At 45.4% G+C, this 17,208-nt stretch overlaps 1 protein-coding gene across 7 annotated transcripts in view; it reads left to right on the top strand.

Annotated features, from left to right (window-relative positions):
- The window catches only part of WDFY2 (WD repeat and FYVE domain containing 2), a 157,646-nt gene that overhangs the window by 18,556 nt on the left and 121,882 nt on the right, over positions 1-17,208 (top strand). The window contains exon 2 of one of the 7 annotated variants that reach the window (XM_072760504.1): positions 16,636-16,805. The exons of 5 other annotated variants lie outside the window; for them this stretch is intronic. In XM_072760504.1, coding sequence (XP_072616605.1) covers positions 16,693-16,805 — 113 coding nt within the window. In that variant the 5' untranslated portion in view covers positions 16,636-16,692. The remainder of the gene's footprint in view (positions 1-16,635; positions 16,806-17,208) is intronic. One more of the 7 variants, XM_072760505.1, reaches the window with a different exon arrangement.

Below are 17,208 nucleotides of genomic sequence, written 5' to 3'. Positions count from 1 at the left end.
TATGACAAATTTTAGCACTAGTGAGTAGACCCCATATGGTAACCATATTTTCTAAACTCCAAAACACATGGCTAAAGAAAAGGTTTTTTTCTTTTCCTGATGGATGTATTTATATATATGTTTCATTATATTTTTAACAAACTGAAATTTGAAAAATGACATTAAGCACATACGGGCACAGTATGTATTCCATTCCAGGAAGAAGGCTGGAAAGCCTCAAGAATAGTAATCGTAGTTAGTGACAGTTGACATTCATTGAGTACATACCCTGTGCCAGGCATGGTGTTAAGCCCTTTATGTGCTTTTTCTTATTTAATCCTTGAGATGAGTTTATGAAGCCAGCATTTTACTCTCATTTGAAAGATTAGGGAACAGATGCAGGCAGGAGGAGGCGGGGTGAGGATGTGCTCCCTGGGTCGTCGGACTCCACGGCCTTCCTGTCCCGCCTCGCCGTGCACCTCCACCTCTCCAGCCTCTGGAGGGGTGGAAGGACCAGCCTCCGTGCCTCTCACAGAAGGCACATTTGTTTTTGTTTTTATCACATTTGGTTTTTCAGAAGAAAAGCTAGCAAATCAACTAACTGGTTAACAAATTAGAATACACATTAAGTAGAAAGAGTAGGCATCATTTCACATCCGTATGATACCCTTCTTCACCTGCTCCGAGTGCCGGTATCACAGAATTGTAGATGTGAAATAGATCACGCAATTAAAAACTGGGCAGAGGACCAAAAAGAGTGAAATCTTGCCATTTGCAACGACGTGGATGGAGCTAGAGTATGTTATGCTAACGCAAAGTAAGTCAGTCAGAGGAAGACAAATACCATATGATTTCACTCACGTGTGGAATTTAAGAAACAAAACAGATGAACATGGGGAAGTAATAAAGGAGGCAAACCCTAAGAGACTCAACTATGTAGCAGAGATAGGGCTGCGGCGGCAGGTGTGTAGGCCTAAATGGGGGATGGCCAGTGGGAGGGCACTTGTGTGTAAGTGATGAATCACCAGATACTACACCTGAGACCAACATCACACTGTGTGTTACCTACCTAGAGTTTAAATAAAAACTTGAAAAAACTTGGACAAAGGACCTGAGAAGACATTTTTCATAAGAAGATATGTGAATGGCTCACAGATAGGTGAGAAGTTGCTCGACATCACTAATCACCAGGGAAATGCTAATCAGAACTGTACTGAGGGCGGCCCGGGGGGCTCGGCGGTTTAGCGCCGCCTTCAGCCCACGGCATGACCCCAGGTCCCGGGATCGGGTCCCGCGTCGAGCTCCCTGCATGGAGCCTGCTTCTCCCTCTGCCTGTGTCTCTGCCTCTCTCTCTCTCTCTTTCTCTCTCTGTGTCTATCATAAATAAGTAAATAAATAAATCTTAAAAAAAAAAAAAAGACAAGGTAATGAGTGCCAGCCAGGATGTGGAGAAAAGGAAACCCTGATGCGCTGTGGGTGGGAGCGTGAACTGCAGCAGCCTCCATGGAAGACAGTGTGGAGGTTCCTCGGAAAGTTAAAAATAGAGCTGCCATATAATTTGGCCATTCCCCTTCTGGGAACGTATCCAAAGGAAACAAAAACACTGTTGGGGGACCTGGGTGGCTCAATCAGTGAGGCGTCTGCCTTTGGCTCGGGTCATGATCTCAGGGTCCTGGGATCGAGTCCTGCTTCCGGCTCTGCTCGGCGGGGAGCCCGCTTCTCCCCCTCCCTCTGCCTGCCAGTCTCCTTGCTTGTGCTCTTTCAAGTAAATAAATAAAAATCTTTAAAAAACCCCCACTTTGTTGAAGAGATATCTGCAGCCTCATGTTCATTGCGACGTTATTTACAGGAGCCAAGATACGGAACCAACCAGTGTTTGCCAGTGGATGAATGGACGAGGAAGTTGTTTGTGTGTAATAGAATATTACTCAGCCATAAAAAAGAGGGAAATCTACCGTTTGCGACAACATGGATGGACTTTGAAGGCATCGTCTAAGTGAAATAAGTCGACGGAGATATGATCTCACTTACATGTGGAATCCAGAAAAAATAACCAAACTCATAGAAAATGGTGTCAGGTTTGTGGTTATCAGAGGCAGGCTGTAGGGAGAGGGAGAATGGGAGGAAGGTGGTCCAAAGGTCCGAACTTGCAGTTAGAGGACAGGTAAGCCCTAGGGGTGTGATGAGGTACAACACGACGACTAACGGTGCCATGTGCTATATTTGAAAGTTGTTACGCGAAGAAATCCTAAGTTCTCCTCCCAAGGAAAAAGAGAATTCTTTGTGTGTGTGTGTGTGTGTGTGTGTGTGTGTGTGTCTGTGTAAGATGATGGATGTTAACTGATTGTGGTAGTCAAGTCAGGATTTTAAAAAAAAGGATGTATTGACCTAAAACAAAGTTATAGGTGTGACTCGGAGCTCCGTCAGAAAGGGCTGTGCATTTATTGGTGAACAGGGCTTTTGAATGAGGAAGGCCGTTTAGGCTGCATGGGGCCTCTGTCAGTCAGCCTACCAGGTCCAGGCTTACGTTCCTCCTACGACCAAACATCCCCAGGTAGGTGGTCCTCATCTCTTCTTGTGCAGCCGTCTCCAGCAGGCTGTCCTCCCCGGGGTTGCCTCACGGTTCCAGATGGCTCTTAGGCTTTCAGCTGATGTCAACCCTTCCCCTTCCCCCAACTCTGTCCTTCCTGCCTTTGCCTCTGGGAACAGATTCCCAGATTGGCCTGAGTGCTGTCATCTAAATCCTTGTATCTGGGGACCTGAGTGGAGGCCTGGGACTTTGAGGATGAATGTATCTGAGTGCTTTGGCCCCGGACCCCCCTGAAGTCCATCAATTAATCTGGCAAATAGAAGTATTAGAAAGCTGGCCAATTCCTGACAGCCTTTTAGAACCGCCTGAAAGCATCCTTTGCTCTGCTCCTTTAGGTGCCAGATGTTGAACTGCTGGAAGAATTTGCAAGCGTTCGGGCCCTGTGTGTTCCCTAAACTTGCAGTGTGTTTCCTCCTAATATTGGTGTGTGGGGTATCTGGAGCTTAAGTCCCTTGGGGGGGCTCAGTCATAGGTGTGCGGTGAGGAACCCAGCCCTGGGCGACGTGCTTCTGCTGGGAGGAGCTTCACGTGGCTGCTCAGGGTGCTCTAAAAGGTCGGGAAGCCCTTCTCTAGGGACACTCATGGCTTCTATGTTGTACTTACAACAACCAGATCAAACCTGGCCACCTTTTCTCACTGACATTTTGAGCAAGATTTTGAAAGATGTTGGTTTTTTAAATACTGTAATATATGTAATTTGCCCAGACTTTAAATTCTGGAATTGTTCTTGGGCTGTTGTCAAGCAATGTTCTTGGTAGAAACGGTAGAAAGAGCATGAGAGAAGGACTTCTAGGGCCTAGCTTTAAATAATGCATCTCCCGTGTCGTCTTAATTTTTCTGAGGGTCAGCTTCCTAATTCATAAAACAGGGAGAATAATGCCACCTTTCTTTTTTTTTATAAGATTGTGGTAAGAATTAAATGAGATAACAGATACGAAAACACTTCGTAAAGGCCCGTTGGGGGGTCAGAACGTCCCACAGCCATAGGCAGAAGGCACGTCACGGAAATGAGGGAAGCGGTGTGCTTTGAGAATGATTAATTGTAAGCAGATCCGGCCTCGGTGTCCGTGAGACAGGAGGGTATAGCGGGGCCTGTGGCAAACGGCAGTGCCTGCCTAGTGAAAGAGGACAGCAGCCCCTCCCCTCTTGCAGATGTTCGCCACGTGGGAATGCCGGCCCAGTGTCTCCAGATCCTTGGATTTTTCAAGAAGTACTGGAAACCCAGATACATATGTGACATCTTTTAATTTTTAAAGTTAGTGCAGAACTGTTTTTACAAACTCTACAGACCCAGCAAAATACTATCATGGGCTGAAGCCTGTCCGTGGTGGTATAAATAGTAATTTCTTTGGGAAATGATGCACACCAGTTTATCATACTTACTGACGAGGTGTCCAGTTAGAAAAGGCATTTACATTGGGGTTGCCTCCCTCATTTTGTCTTTTTGTCACTTTGTCCTCTCAGAAGTTTCTGCTTCCGAGTCTCCACTGAGAGTTTCTTCCTGGTATACGTTGAGGAACATCACTACGGTCCTGCCTCTATGATACCAAAGCTCATGAGGAGAGACCCTTCTAAGAGTTAGGAATCAGGTTAAGTCTTGACTTTTACTTATGAAACAGAGATGTACCCAGAGCCTAAGGAACAGGGTGGGGAGTCGATTATGAGCCTGCAGGAAACCTCCGGGAACCAAGGAGGGAGGGAATGCGGCTGAGCCTTAGGAACGTCAGGGTTTGGGAACAGGAGAGACTTGAGGACTCCTTAGAGCTGTGCTTTCCAGTGTGGTATCCACGAGCCACATGTGACCATTTAAATTTAAGTGTAAATTAATGAAAAAAACCCGATACTGGCACTAGCTGCATTTCCTACGCTCAGAACCCACATGTGGCTGCCACATTAGACTGTGGATTATTGAGTGTTTCTGTCATCGCGGAAACGTCCGTGGAGCAGTGTGGAGAGAGTTAGGGCCATGAGTGAGGTGGGAGGGCTGGTGAAAGGTCAGACTAAATGATGGCGGTGCCTGAACTGAAGAGCATCGGCAGTGGGGCCTTTGAAGGACCCCAGGCTCCCTGAGGAAGGTTACCCTGGGAAGGCAGCTTGTGTAGGTGCTAAGAGTGAGGACTGGTGTCAGATGGGAGTCTCCTCTAGGTTTCCCAGCGGTACAGTCTTAGAGAAGTTACTGAGGGGTCAGTTTTCTAGACTAAAACTTGGGATTTTTAAAGCCTTGGGAATGGATACAATAACCGGGAAGGTAGAGGTAGGATGAAAAGGGAAGAAGGCGAGAAGTGTGATCAAAGAAAATGCTGGGGAAGCTTTTTGCAATGAGGACTGTTAGGAAGATCTCAGAAAGAGATGGATGCTAACCAAGTTTCTAAGGATGAGTGGATTCTGGATTTTGGGGTTGGTCGTTGTCCATCCACATACACATAGCACGTTGGATTGAGAGTCAGGCCTGGGTGCAGTGTCACCACATACTAGCCACGATACCACATAATTAGCGTAGCAGCTCTCAGTTACCCAGACCTGTTTTCTTATGAGCTAGATGGGCATGGTGATAGAATTTAGAATCTACTTCAAAATGGTATATTAAGGGATGTATTTCATATAAAGATTCTGGGAAGAGTCTGAAAATACAGTAAGTGTTCAATAGATGTTTTTCTTATTTAAGAATCTATCCTTGAGAAGTAAAAGTTCAATACTGAATGGAGAATCCTAGTGGATGTGGATTGTACAAACATGGAGAATTTCCATCAAATGCGTATTATTAAAGCTAAAGGGGCACCCTGTCAGATATTCAGAATATGAAGAAAATAACTTTGGTATAAATGAAAAAGTGTGACTTTTGTGTACCTGGTCATTACTGTGGGACTCATTACCCCGAGCCTTATTGAGAAAGACAATTAATAAAGTTTAGAATAGTTGAATGCGTGGATGGTTAATCCACACTGGACAATTGAAAAGGATGCTGTGCGTCCGAGAGCGTACAGAAGGTGCAGGAACCATTTTAAATGTTCTCATAATAGTTGCACGCCTTAGAGGGACCTGGAAGAGGGCTTTCCCAGCATTTTATCATGATGCATTGCTTCCAAGAGGACTCTTTTTTCCCCCTTGTTCCTCTATGGGATTGTTCTTCTTTTTCATTCTAACGTAAACCTATATTATTCTCTTCTTACTTTAAATCAAAAAGCACAAAGCAGGGACAGGAAAAGGCGGTTTGGATGGTAAAGAAAGCCAGATAGATGTATCTGGATCAAATCCCAGCTCCTTCGTTGACTAGCTGGGTGACTTCTCCCAGACACGATAAAGGCATTTTTAAAATGTGTCATGTTTGTGTGGATTGAAGGACAGAGAGTTGTTCGTAAAGCTCTTGGCACATGATAGCAGTTTTAGAGGTGAGCAGATACATTAATTCAGTTGATACCTCCAGGTCAGAGTTTAGGTTTTTGAATTTTAGCTTTTATTTTTTGGAGGGGGGTTTGTGTCCCTGCTCCTAAGTACATAAGCACTCAACTGGTGCATTAAATTAATAATTCAAGAATTTATGTAACTTTGTGTATATGGAGAAGAAATTGCTTAAGGGTAAAGCTGCTCTTTCTGCTGCTTATTTACCTTCAGTGATGCACCCAGATCAGGTATTATTATAACCTGTTATTTGGGAAACAAGTACTCTGTAAATGGTAGCTATTATAATAACCCAGAAACTGGATTTTAAAGCAGAAAATTCACTTTTTATTATGAGGCTATTGTTTGACTTAAAAAAAAAACGAAAACAAAAAAACTATGTCTTGTCTGTATCAGTGATCCTTCTGAACAAGAAGGCCACGGTATGCTTGTAAATGCCCCGTCGTAGTGAGAAATGACTTGAACCTCTTTTGTATTTGGAATCATTTTGATTAAAAAATGACACGTAATAAATGCTAGACTCACGCTGTGCCACTGTATTTTCAGTTTTTTAATAACATTATCTACTTTATATGATAAAGTTAAGAGATATTTGCTGGCGTTGTCACTCTTAATTTATGATTCACGGTACCTACCTGTGTGGCAGAGTAATAATTCTTCACCATTTAATTCTAGAGATTGTTAGTTTCTTTCCCATTGAACGGACAAGATCATTTATCTTGCTCTAATACTCCGCTGCGGAAAGCGTATTGCCGCAGTGCCAGCGATCACTTACCCAGTGACTTCAGCCATATGAAATGTAACTGAAAACCAGAAAATAAGCAAAAGTAACCTTTAGCAGCCAAAATGTGGCATAGAAACTAGCTCACTAATTTGTACATTTTCCTCCTAGAAATACCCTTCAGACACCCACTTCTATACTGGTATTATACTGAATATACTTACTGAAATGTCATGTTTCATTGGTTTGAAGTTCCAGGTTTTTTCACCTTTAAATATTTCTGACGTCAGGATCAGTGGCTTCCAGCAGCGGTCGTTACTTGCACAGGATTTGATGAGTCGGCTGGGGTGGCTGGCACGGCTGGGGTGGCTGGCACACCTGCCTGGACTTGTTCCCTTGGCAGAAAGGCAGCATCCAGCGGGAACGCCAGCCCAAGCATTTTCCCATCTTCTGTTTGAGTCACATTTGCTTAGTGTCCCATTAGCCAAAGCAAGTTTCAAGGCCTCGCCCAGCCCTTGATGAGAGGAGCAGTCAAGTCACATTGTAAAAGGTTTGGACATGCTGGGATGGGAGGGATTTCTGAGGACATTTTGGCAGACGATCTTCCATGATATTAAAATGAATATCATAATTTAATAAGTGTTTGCTTCTTAGTCATATATAAAATGTGTATTTTATGAACAATGGCATCTTAGAGCTGGTGAAATATGGTATATGTATTGGGTTATTGGGTTTTTAATTCAAACTATATATTCAGTGTAAGAATTTAAAATAATACACAAGAATAAGAGTTAAAGTGCTTCCCCACCGCTTTTCCCCCACATCTCAGACCCTGAAAAGAATCCTCCATAAGAACAATTTCGCATATACTTGTTGTGATAGGCTGAACAGAGCCTCCCCTCCCCCATGGTAAAAGGGACATTGCAGATGTGATTAAGTTAAGGGTCTTGAGATGGGGAGATTATCCTGGATTGTTGGGGGTGTGCCCAGTTATAAAGGTCCTTAGAGGGATCCCTGGGTGGCGCAGCGGTTTGGAGCCTGCCTTTGGCCCAGGGCGCGATCCTGGAGACCCGGGATCGAATCCCACGTCAGGCTCCCGGTGCATGGAGCCTGCTTCTCCCTCTGCCTGTGTCTCTGCCTCTCTCTCTCTCTCTCTTTCTCTCTGTGACTATCATAAATAAATAAAAATTAAAAAAAAAAAAAAAGGTCCTTAGAAGAGGGTGGCGGAGGATGAGTCAGAGGAGAAGCAGTGTGAAGATGAAGGCAGAGATCGGTGAGATGTGGCCACAAGTCAAGGAATGCCAGTAGCCTCTAGAAGCTGGAAGAGGCAGAAACAGATTCTAGATTCTCCCTTGGGACCTCTAGAAGGAACCATCTCTGCTGACACCATGGTTTTAGCTCCTAAATTAGGACTCATTTTGGATTTCCAACTTCCAGAACCGTAAGAAATATGTTTGCATTGTTTCAAGCTATTAAGTTTGTAGTGATTTGTTACAGCTACAAATGGAAGTAATGTATTTGTTTAATTTTCCCCCTTTTTTTATTTTTTTTTTTATTTTTTATTTTTTTATTTTTTTAAATTTTTATTTATTTATGATAGTCACAGAGAGAGAAAGAGAGAGGCAGAGACACAGGCAGAGGGAGAAGCAGGCTCCATGCACCGGGAGCCCGATGTGGGATTCGATCCCGGGTCTCCAGGATCGCACCCTGGGCCAAAGGCAGGCGCCAAACCGCTGCGCCACCCAGGGATCCCCTCCCCCTTTTTTTAAAAACGATTTTTTTTTATTTGACAGCACAAGCAGAGGGAGTGGTAGGCAGAGGGAGAGGGAGAAGCAGGCTCCCCATTGAGCAAGGAGCATGATTCGGGGCTTCATCCCAGGACCCTGAGATCATGACCTGAGCCAAAGGCAGATGCTTAACCAACTGAGCCATCCAGGTGCCCCTAATTTTTTACTTTTAAAGAAATACAGGGCAGCCCAGGTGGCTCAGCGGTTTAGTTGCCACCTTCAGCCCAGGTTGTGACCCCGGGGTCCCGGGATCGAGTCCCACATCAGGTTCCCTGCATGGAGCCTGCTTCTCCCTCTGCCTGTGTCTCCATCTCTCTCTCTCTCTCTGTGTCTCTCATGAGCAAATAAATAAAATCTTAAAAAAAAAGAAAGAAATACATCATTATTAGGAGTTCACGTAGAATCAAAGAGTATAAAGTAAAATTCCCTATTTTTGATCAGCCCTTTCCACGTCCTCTGGGGGTCCACTGTTAACAGTTTCTTATGCATTTCTTCAAAAATAGTCACATTCATTCTCACATTTTGTACAAATATGACCATATCAGGCATGTGTATTTTGTTCTGCAACTTGCTTATTTAATTAAATGTGTTCTTGGATTTTTTTTTATCAGAATAATGTGATTCACTTCATTCAGTACCATAATATATCTTACATACCCTTTTAAGGAACATTTAGATTATTTTCATGTGTTTGTGGGTGTTGTTTTCTTCTGTTTCTCTCTCTTTTCCTCTGCTACAAACAGTGCTGAATGAAGTGGCCGTGGCTATTATCTACAAGTATAATTTAAGCAATTGAATTCCTACCTGAATGAATGTCCCCGTGTGTGTATGCGCTCATGCATGCTGGAGTGAGAGGGGAAAAACTATCTTCTCCTTCAACTCTTTGCCTATTTTATTTTAGCTCTTTTTTGTAAAGTTCTGTGTATATGAAATATACTGAAAAGCACATAAAGCATAAATATGTAAGTGCAGTATTGAAAAGAAATCCATGTCAGGACATTTAATGCTGTTGGCTCCTCGGAAGGACCTTGTGTGTCCTTCACTGATTACAACCCCCGAGAGGTAAACAGTGTTCTGACTTTTATTTGCCGCTGTTTGGTTTGGACAGAACTCGAGCACACTTGATCATCTGGCTCTCAAAATCTTAGGATTGTGAAATGAGCTGATTAGGGTATTCCTAATAATAGATTGAGAATTGATAGTTGACCTTAGAAAATTGATAGGAACTGGATATAAGAACTAAAAGCCAAAGGTGAGAGTTTGGGGACAGTTAGTGTTAGAAAAAGCAATCTCTGTGTAAGACTGTAGCTCTTGTTGTAGCTACAATTAAGGCATGAAAAATATTTAAAGACATAGGGAAATATTTTAGGAAGAATGTCATAAAGGTGATGAAAGGAAAAACATGGCATTTGAAGGGACATCTGCTTACCTTGAACATTCACTCAGAGAGATGGCCTCAGTGTGCTGAGATGCCAGGTTTGTGCATCCACTCATTATGTGGTGCATTAGGCAACCGTGTCTTCATGTTTAAAAGCTAAATTGATTCTAAGGGAAGTTGATTTAGAGCAAGCCCTGAAGGTCTAGCTCTCCGTCTCCTCCTGCAGACTCCCCGAAGGAGTCCTTCGTGATGGGTGCTGATTAGGCGAAGGTGGAATTGAATTCTAGACACATGTAATTCTTGTCTTTTTTTGACTTTCACCCAAGCCGGTAGTGCTAAAATGGCAAATAGGAGTTCCTACTCTAGGAGAGCTTTGGCCGGGTTCTGGCGGTGGGTGGCGAATGGGTGAAGATGCACAGACAGAGGCAGATCTCTCGCCTCAAGCAGTTGGTAGCTGTGGAGTCTCCTGAGCTGGATTCAGAGTGGTATCGTCTTTGTTATTTTGCCCCCAGACATATCTGGCTTGCTTTGGCCCGATACCCAGCTCTCTGATTCGTTCCATTGATCATTTGTATGGATATAACGTTTCCGGGAAGAGCAATGAGTTTATCATTTGGTTGCCACTTGGTGTGTGGCACACGCTAATGGGAAGGGAGGCGGTGGCGTGGTTGGCACAAAGTAGTGCATTCACGGTGCCCCCTACTTGGAAAGTTCATGTATCATGTATTAGAGGAGTTTATGTATCTTTCTCAGTAAAAAGAGCCAATTTGGTACGGCCTTGAGCGAAGATCTCTAAAGGAGTTAAGTGAAGTGAGTCCTTAAGATGCTCTGCTAAATGCTGATTTGTTCAAAGAAGTACAGGTTTTTCTCCCCTCAAATAAATATGCATAAGTATTATGTACTTATTGTATGAAATTACTAGAGAAGATTCTTTAATTAGAACCCAGGTGGTGAATATTTACTTAAGTTCATGAATTTCATTCTCATTTCTAATTTGTAGGATTCCTTGGTATCAAAGAACTCTATTTTTTGCAGATATGAAAAATAAGGCAACTAAGCCTTCTTTACATGCGGTAACATCATGTATCTCATTTGGTAAGGATTGGTGTGAATTTACTTGTAAGATTCCTGTATAATGTCAAAAAAGTATGAAGTATAATACATAATATAAAAAGTGTAAAGTATAACGTCACATTTAGTGTTCATAGACAATCATGGAAAATATGAAGGTTGTTTCCAGGATTCTCAGCCTGTATTTTGTGTGTATTTTGATTGTTTTTAGACTATAGATATTGATGTTATTTTAGCTCTGCCCTTTGCAAGTATCATTTTCGGAACTGATAGTTGAAACATGGCTTTGCTTTTGGGCATTCATCCAGAATTGGGGGGAAAAAAGCAGCAAAGAAGAGTCTGGTTAACTCATCCTTTCTTCTGTTGGTGAGCACCTGTCCTTTTTTTTTTTTTTCTCTTTCGGATTTGTGTTTTATTTTGGGGTAGTATGGGGAAGTAAATAAAAGCCAGAGTTATTCCAATTAATTCAGAGTATCCATATTCTGATAACTTGAATTCAACATATGCTGGTGATTAAGAATGTTTGTCTTCAAAAGTGGTCATGCAGTTAAGTGTGGTTACGTAGCACGCACAAGGCAGGGATTTTGCATCGTTCGCTGCGCAGTATCCCCAGTGCTTAGAATAGTGCCTCAGAGTAGGTGCTCAGAAAATATGTGTTGCATATAGTACAGAAGTGTATATTGGCTGTGAAACCTATTGCTGGTGCTTCATATCATCCGCATATATCTAAAAAATCCATATATTCACAGTAGTTCAGAACCTCACGTTTTTTTATTATAATATGAATGGTGGTCATTAGTTTGCTGTTTGGCCATTGTTTAAGAAAAGAATAGCCTTTCTCGGGATCCCTGGGTGGCGCAGCGGTTCGGCGCCTGCCTTTGGCCCAGGGCGCGATCCTGGAGACTCGGGATCGAATCCCATGTCGGGCTCCCGGTGCATGGAGCCTGCTTCTCCCTCTGCCTGTGTCTCTGCCTCTCTCTCTCTCTCATAAATAAATAAAATCTTTAAAAAAAAAAAAAAAAGAATAGCCTTTCTCTTCGGTGAATCTATTTCATCATAAAGATTTTGGGGGGCTACATTTCCTCCATTTACAACATTCTTCTTTTTTTAAACATTGTTTTTGAAGATCTTGTTTGAGAGTGAGCAAGTGAAAGCGAGTGAGCACGAGCAAGGGGCGGGGCGGGGGGGGTGGAGGAGAAGGACCCCGGCCCGGACCCAAGGCGGGCAGAGGCTTCACCGACCAGCCGCAGCATCCCTCGGAGGAACCCTCGCCTGGGTCAGAGGCTTCTGTACTCTGCGGCCTTCTCATGCTCTTGCCTTGGACCCGGTCCAGTACTGTGCACAGTGGGGGCGCCTGGCACTGCTGATTATTTGCCCCGTTGTCTGCCATAGTCTGTTGTTTTTTTTTTTTTAAAGATTTTATTTATTTACTCATGAGAGACCCAGAGAGAGGGAGGCCGAGACCCAGGCCGAGGGAGAGGCAGGCCCCACGCGGGGAGCCCGACGCGGCCTGGGCCCCGGGGCCCCCGAAGCTCCCGCGGGTTCCCCGGCGGCGGCCTCCTGCCGCGGCCCTGCTGGTGTGGAGGGGCCCGGCCTGCCTCAGGGCCCTCGCCCAGGGCTCCCGCCTTCCCGCCGTGACCCCTTTTACCTCTAAAGCGGTTCTAAAGTCGTTTGGTGAATGTGGTTCTCAGCGGTGCGGCGCCGCCCCCGGCCCAGGCCGTGACCCCGGGTCCCGGATCCAGGCCGCGTCGGCCCCGCGTGGGGCCTGCTTCTCCCTCCGCCTGGGTCTCTCATGAATAAATAAGTAAAATCTTTAAAGGGAGCCTAGATTCTTGGGAACTAGCAGCAAAATAAAAATTCAGCCTTATATAATTATGAAGAATTCCTCCAATGCTGTGATTTTTTTTTTTTTCCATTAAGGCATCTTTTGTCCCCAAGACTTTGCTTCACAACTAAAATGAGCCGCGCGGCGTCCTGATGAGGGTGATTTCGCACCAGGATTAGCACAGGTGACACCATATGTTGCTGATTACTGACTGCTCCTTAGGGTGCACTTGCATTTCTAGCTGAACTGCTTAATGCTTTGATTTCTCCTCTTTAAATTAATGTATCTGTGAATGGAGAACTTGCCCTTCAAACCGGCAGAACTTTTGTTCAAGGGACGTCTCAAGCCAGGAAAATGGAAAGAAGGCTCACGGATCTATAGATGCTGGCGACCACGACGCGCGGTCCAGGTGTCCTGCTGTGCTGCAGTTGACCGCCACCCTGACTCCGTACTGTCTCAGACGAGTTACGGGGTGATTTTCCTCTTGTAAGGAGGTGGGCATTCCAGGATTGGTCAGAGCCGTCAGGCCCCTTCGGTCACCTTAGTGACCTTGTCAGTGTGAAATCTCGAGGTGGCCGCTCTCCAGCCAGCGCTGCATCTGCCTCCCAGGCAGGCCGAGCGGAGGGCAGGTGGCGAAGGACAGATGCCAGCTGCTCCTGCTCCCTTTCCAGGAGCTTCCTGGAAGCTCAGTCCGTGACGTCCACCTACATCCCCTTAACCAGAACAGTGTCCCACGGCCACCCCTGCCACCCCTGCTGTACGCAAGGCTGGGAAACAGGCTTGTTTTGGCGGGACGTGTCGTCACCCTGAACACAACTGGAACTGTAATGGAAAGTATTTTGGAAAGAATTATGTGTCTGTTTCTAGACTAATGGGACTCGGGAGGGATAAAATAAAGGAATATTTATTGAAAACTTAACTGCATACTGGATGCTGTGCTGGTTGCTTTGGGAGCTTTCTCTTATTTAAGCCTTAGCATTCAGAGAGACAAATCACATACACATTTATATTAAAGAATAAAGCAAGTTCAGGGTGGATTTAAAGAGCCAAAAAGGCAGGATTAATTGTATTCTTTGTAGAAATGTTCTCACAGTCTACCTATTAAGCTTGGCATGAATTTAAAGGACTTTATCTTGAAACCTAGATATTATAATGGGAAATTTTGATGAATGTAAACATATTAATTTAAAAAAATTTTGTGTTGGAACCCAGCATTCATAAATGAAGACTTGAAAATACATCCAGTGTAGATTTAAAAGTCTTAATATTTGTAGTAGATAAAAGGTGTCAACAAATAAATAATAAAAACATAACTATTAAAAATATGGATAGGCACACATTTCTCTGGAGAAAATATACAGATAGTAAAAAAAAAAATGGGAAAAAATAATAAAAGCAGTACAAATTGAACACTAAAACACCATTTTAAAAATTCCTGCTTGACAAATATCTTAAAAAATTAATATCCAGTTTTGTAGGATCTGGGGAGCAAAGGCACTTTCATATACTATTGGTAGTCCTGTTGGATTGATACCATCTTTTTTTTTTTTAAGTAGGCTCCATGCCCAACATGAGGCTTAAACTCATGACCCTGAGATCAAGGGTCACATGTTCCACCGACTGAGCCAGCCAGGTGCCCTGATACCATCATTTTGGAGAGCAGTTTGGCAGGACCTGTCAAAGTGCAAAATGTTCATACCCTTTGATACAGCAGGTCCATTTCTTAGGATAAAGTTTATAGAAATACTAGCATGACTTTACAAGGATGTTTATTGTAGCATTGCAATTAAATAGAAACGTGGAAGGAGCCAAAATGTCCATCAGTAGGGACATGATTAAATAGGGTATAGCCGCACAACGTAATCTTAACTGGCAAGCTGTCTGTGGACTATTACGTAGGCAAGCTGCGAAGTAACATGTGTATTATTTTTGTGACACCTCTCTCTTAAAAAGGTGAATTTATTTATGCACATAAAAGAATTGGGGTAAAAGATGTGATGAATTTACACTTTTTGTACATAGATACTCTTTGAATCTTAGCAGGGGCAAATCTGTGTGTGTGGGGGATTTGCAAGAACGGATTGCCTTTTTTAAAAGTTGCTAACAACTCTTTTAAAAGAATTTTTAAAAATAAAGGAATATACAAATTTTTGATTCTATAAAAATGCTAAAATGCAGATAATTATGTTTATGACTTGTTTCCTGGGAGTAGTAGGGGAGGAAATGATGGGTAAGAAGAAAACAATGTAGATTAACAGTCTAAAGGACAGACCCCCTGGGAGAGAAATGTGTTTTCAGCTACCTCGTAGGAGTCCGGATGGGCTAGATGCTAATGACTGACCGACAGCCTCCGAATTTCGGGGTTTACATCACAAATCCTGATTTGTCAGTCCTGGTTCGGGGCTGGCGGGAGCTGTCTGTGAGCTCCTGGGACAGAGCTGGTGGCCGGAGAGACTCGCCCGCCTGAGCACCACTGCTCCGCATGATCCGGGAGGGGCTCGGCCGAGCCTGCGCTGGCTTTTAAAGACTTTCAGAAGTGACACCCGTCGCTTCCACTTCCCCCGGTTAGTTGAAGCGAGTGCCACGGTCGTGCCCGAGTGGAGGAGGCGGGGACGGGCCACTCTGCGCGGTGCCTGGGAGGAGGAGAATCCACGTGTTGGGGAGCAGCCTTCCGGGTGCCGGGAGCCGCCCCCGCGCCAGGGCCCGCCGCTCGTCGCAGTGCCACAGGGGCTCCCGTTTTTACGGAGGTGAATTCCTTAAGAATCACGCGGGGAATGACTTGCATAGTTATTAATCAGCAGGCATTTGCTGAGTTCATGACTTGTATCAAACCTGTGGAAGTTAGAGATGTGTCTGGATATAGATATTTTTATTTTTATTTTTATTTTATTTATTTTTTTTTAATTTTTTATTTATTTATGATAGTCACAGAGAGAGAGAGAGAGAGAGGCAGAGACACAGGCAGAGGGAGAAGCAGGCTCCATGCACCGGGAGCCCGATGTGGGATTCGATCCCGTGGATATAGATATTTTTAAAGTAAGATTTCGGGAAAATGTTTCTTAAATATCTTGAAAACCCCTGCCCCCAAATTGTTTATTCTTACTATATCTATAAAGAGTCTGTTACAATGGAAGTTTCTGTGGGGCTTTTGGCATATTTTTATACAATTCTAACCAGTAAGGAAGGCCTTAACCTATTCAATAAAAAATTCCTATTTATGGTAGCAGCTGCTAGGGATGTGTTCTATTCTGTTTTATTTAATTTATTTATATTTTTTAAAGGTCTTATTAGAGAGAGAGTGCTCAGGAGCATGAGTGGGGGGCGGGCAGAGGGAGAGGGAGGAGCAGGACCCGGACAGACGGTGGCCTGAGCACCCGGCTGCCCCTCAGGGATGACTTTCGTGCGGTAACTCTTCAGCTACGTCCGTTTGGGAAGGTGCGTTCCATCGATGGGAAGGGAATCTTCCAGACAGTCTTCGGGGCTCGCCGTGGTCCCCGCGTTCCGTGTGGTGTGGAGGTGCGAGGCTGTCTCCCGTGGCCGTGATGGAGCTTCTCTTCCCTCCGATCTTCCTCCCCGCCCCCCTGCCCCCCTCAGGCATTTTTTCTTCCTTCCCTGAAGGACTCAGCCCTTCTCCATCCCCGTCTTCTGCATGAGCACGTCCGTCCTTAGGTTCCTTGGGATGGAGCGGGACGGACAAGCCTTCTCCTCGGGTCTGCGTGGGGAGGTGGGGGGAGCGGAGTCCCGCCTGCCGCCGGGGTAACGTGGCGGGGGAACGCGGGACGTGGCAGAAAGGCCGTAGCCCGATTTCCTTGGGAAGTCGGCGGCTCTCCGGGCTCGGCTCCGCGCTGGCACGTTCGGCTTCCTGGGTTTCTTGTTCTCTTCTAGGTGGTCCGGAGCCGAAGCTCGTGAGTCCTTGTAATCGTCGGGAGGCTTCGTGGGCAGATGAAGCTGCCGGCCGAGCCCCGGTGCCTTCTCCCGCCTCTGCCCGCAGCGGCCCTGGGCCCGCCGTGGCGACGGCTCTGGGGACAGCGACCCCAGCTCAGCTCACGGAGAAGGTTCCCTAATGCCGGAATTCGGGCCGCCTGTCCCATACGAGGGACAAGCACTCTGCAAATCCAGCAGAACTTTGTCGGGTTGCCCTGGGTCGCAGGGTTGGGTGCGACCTTTCGGCGGATCCGCTCCCTCGGGGGTCAGTGGGGAGCGCAGAGACGCGGCATCTGTGGGGGCCCTGGCTGCGCTCCGCCTGTCGGGCCTCATGACCTCGTCGCCCGCGCTGGGCTGACCGACGGCTTGTCCCTGGCTCCGTGATGCGACACTAAGCGGGGTGACCGGCTCCGCCCGCCGCGTGTGTGCCGCCCCTTGGGAGCCGCCTCTCGTGGGCAGGGCACCGGCCTGCACGCCTGTATCGTCGCGGTCGCCCGTGGATGCCTGTGTGGGAGGGACGGAGGTGGGGGCCCC

The sequence above is a fragment of the Vulpes vulpes genome, chromosome 6 (assembly GCF_048418805.1).
Source record: "Vulpes vulpes isolate BD-2025 chromosome 6, VulVul3, whole genome shotgun sequence".
NCBI classification, from domain to species: domain Eukaryota; kingdom Metazoa; phylum Chordata; class Mammalia; order Carnivora; family Canidae; genus Vulpes; species Vulpes vulpes.
Note: the sequence above shows the minus strand (reverse complement) of the source record. Positions and strands in the feature narration are given on the sequence as shown.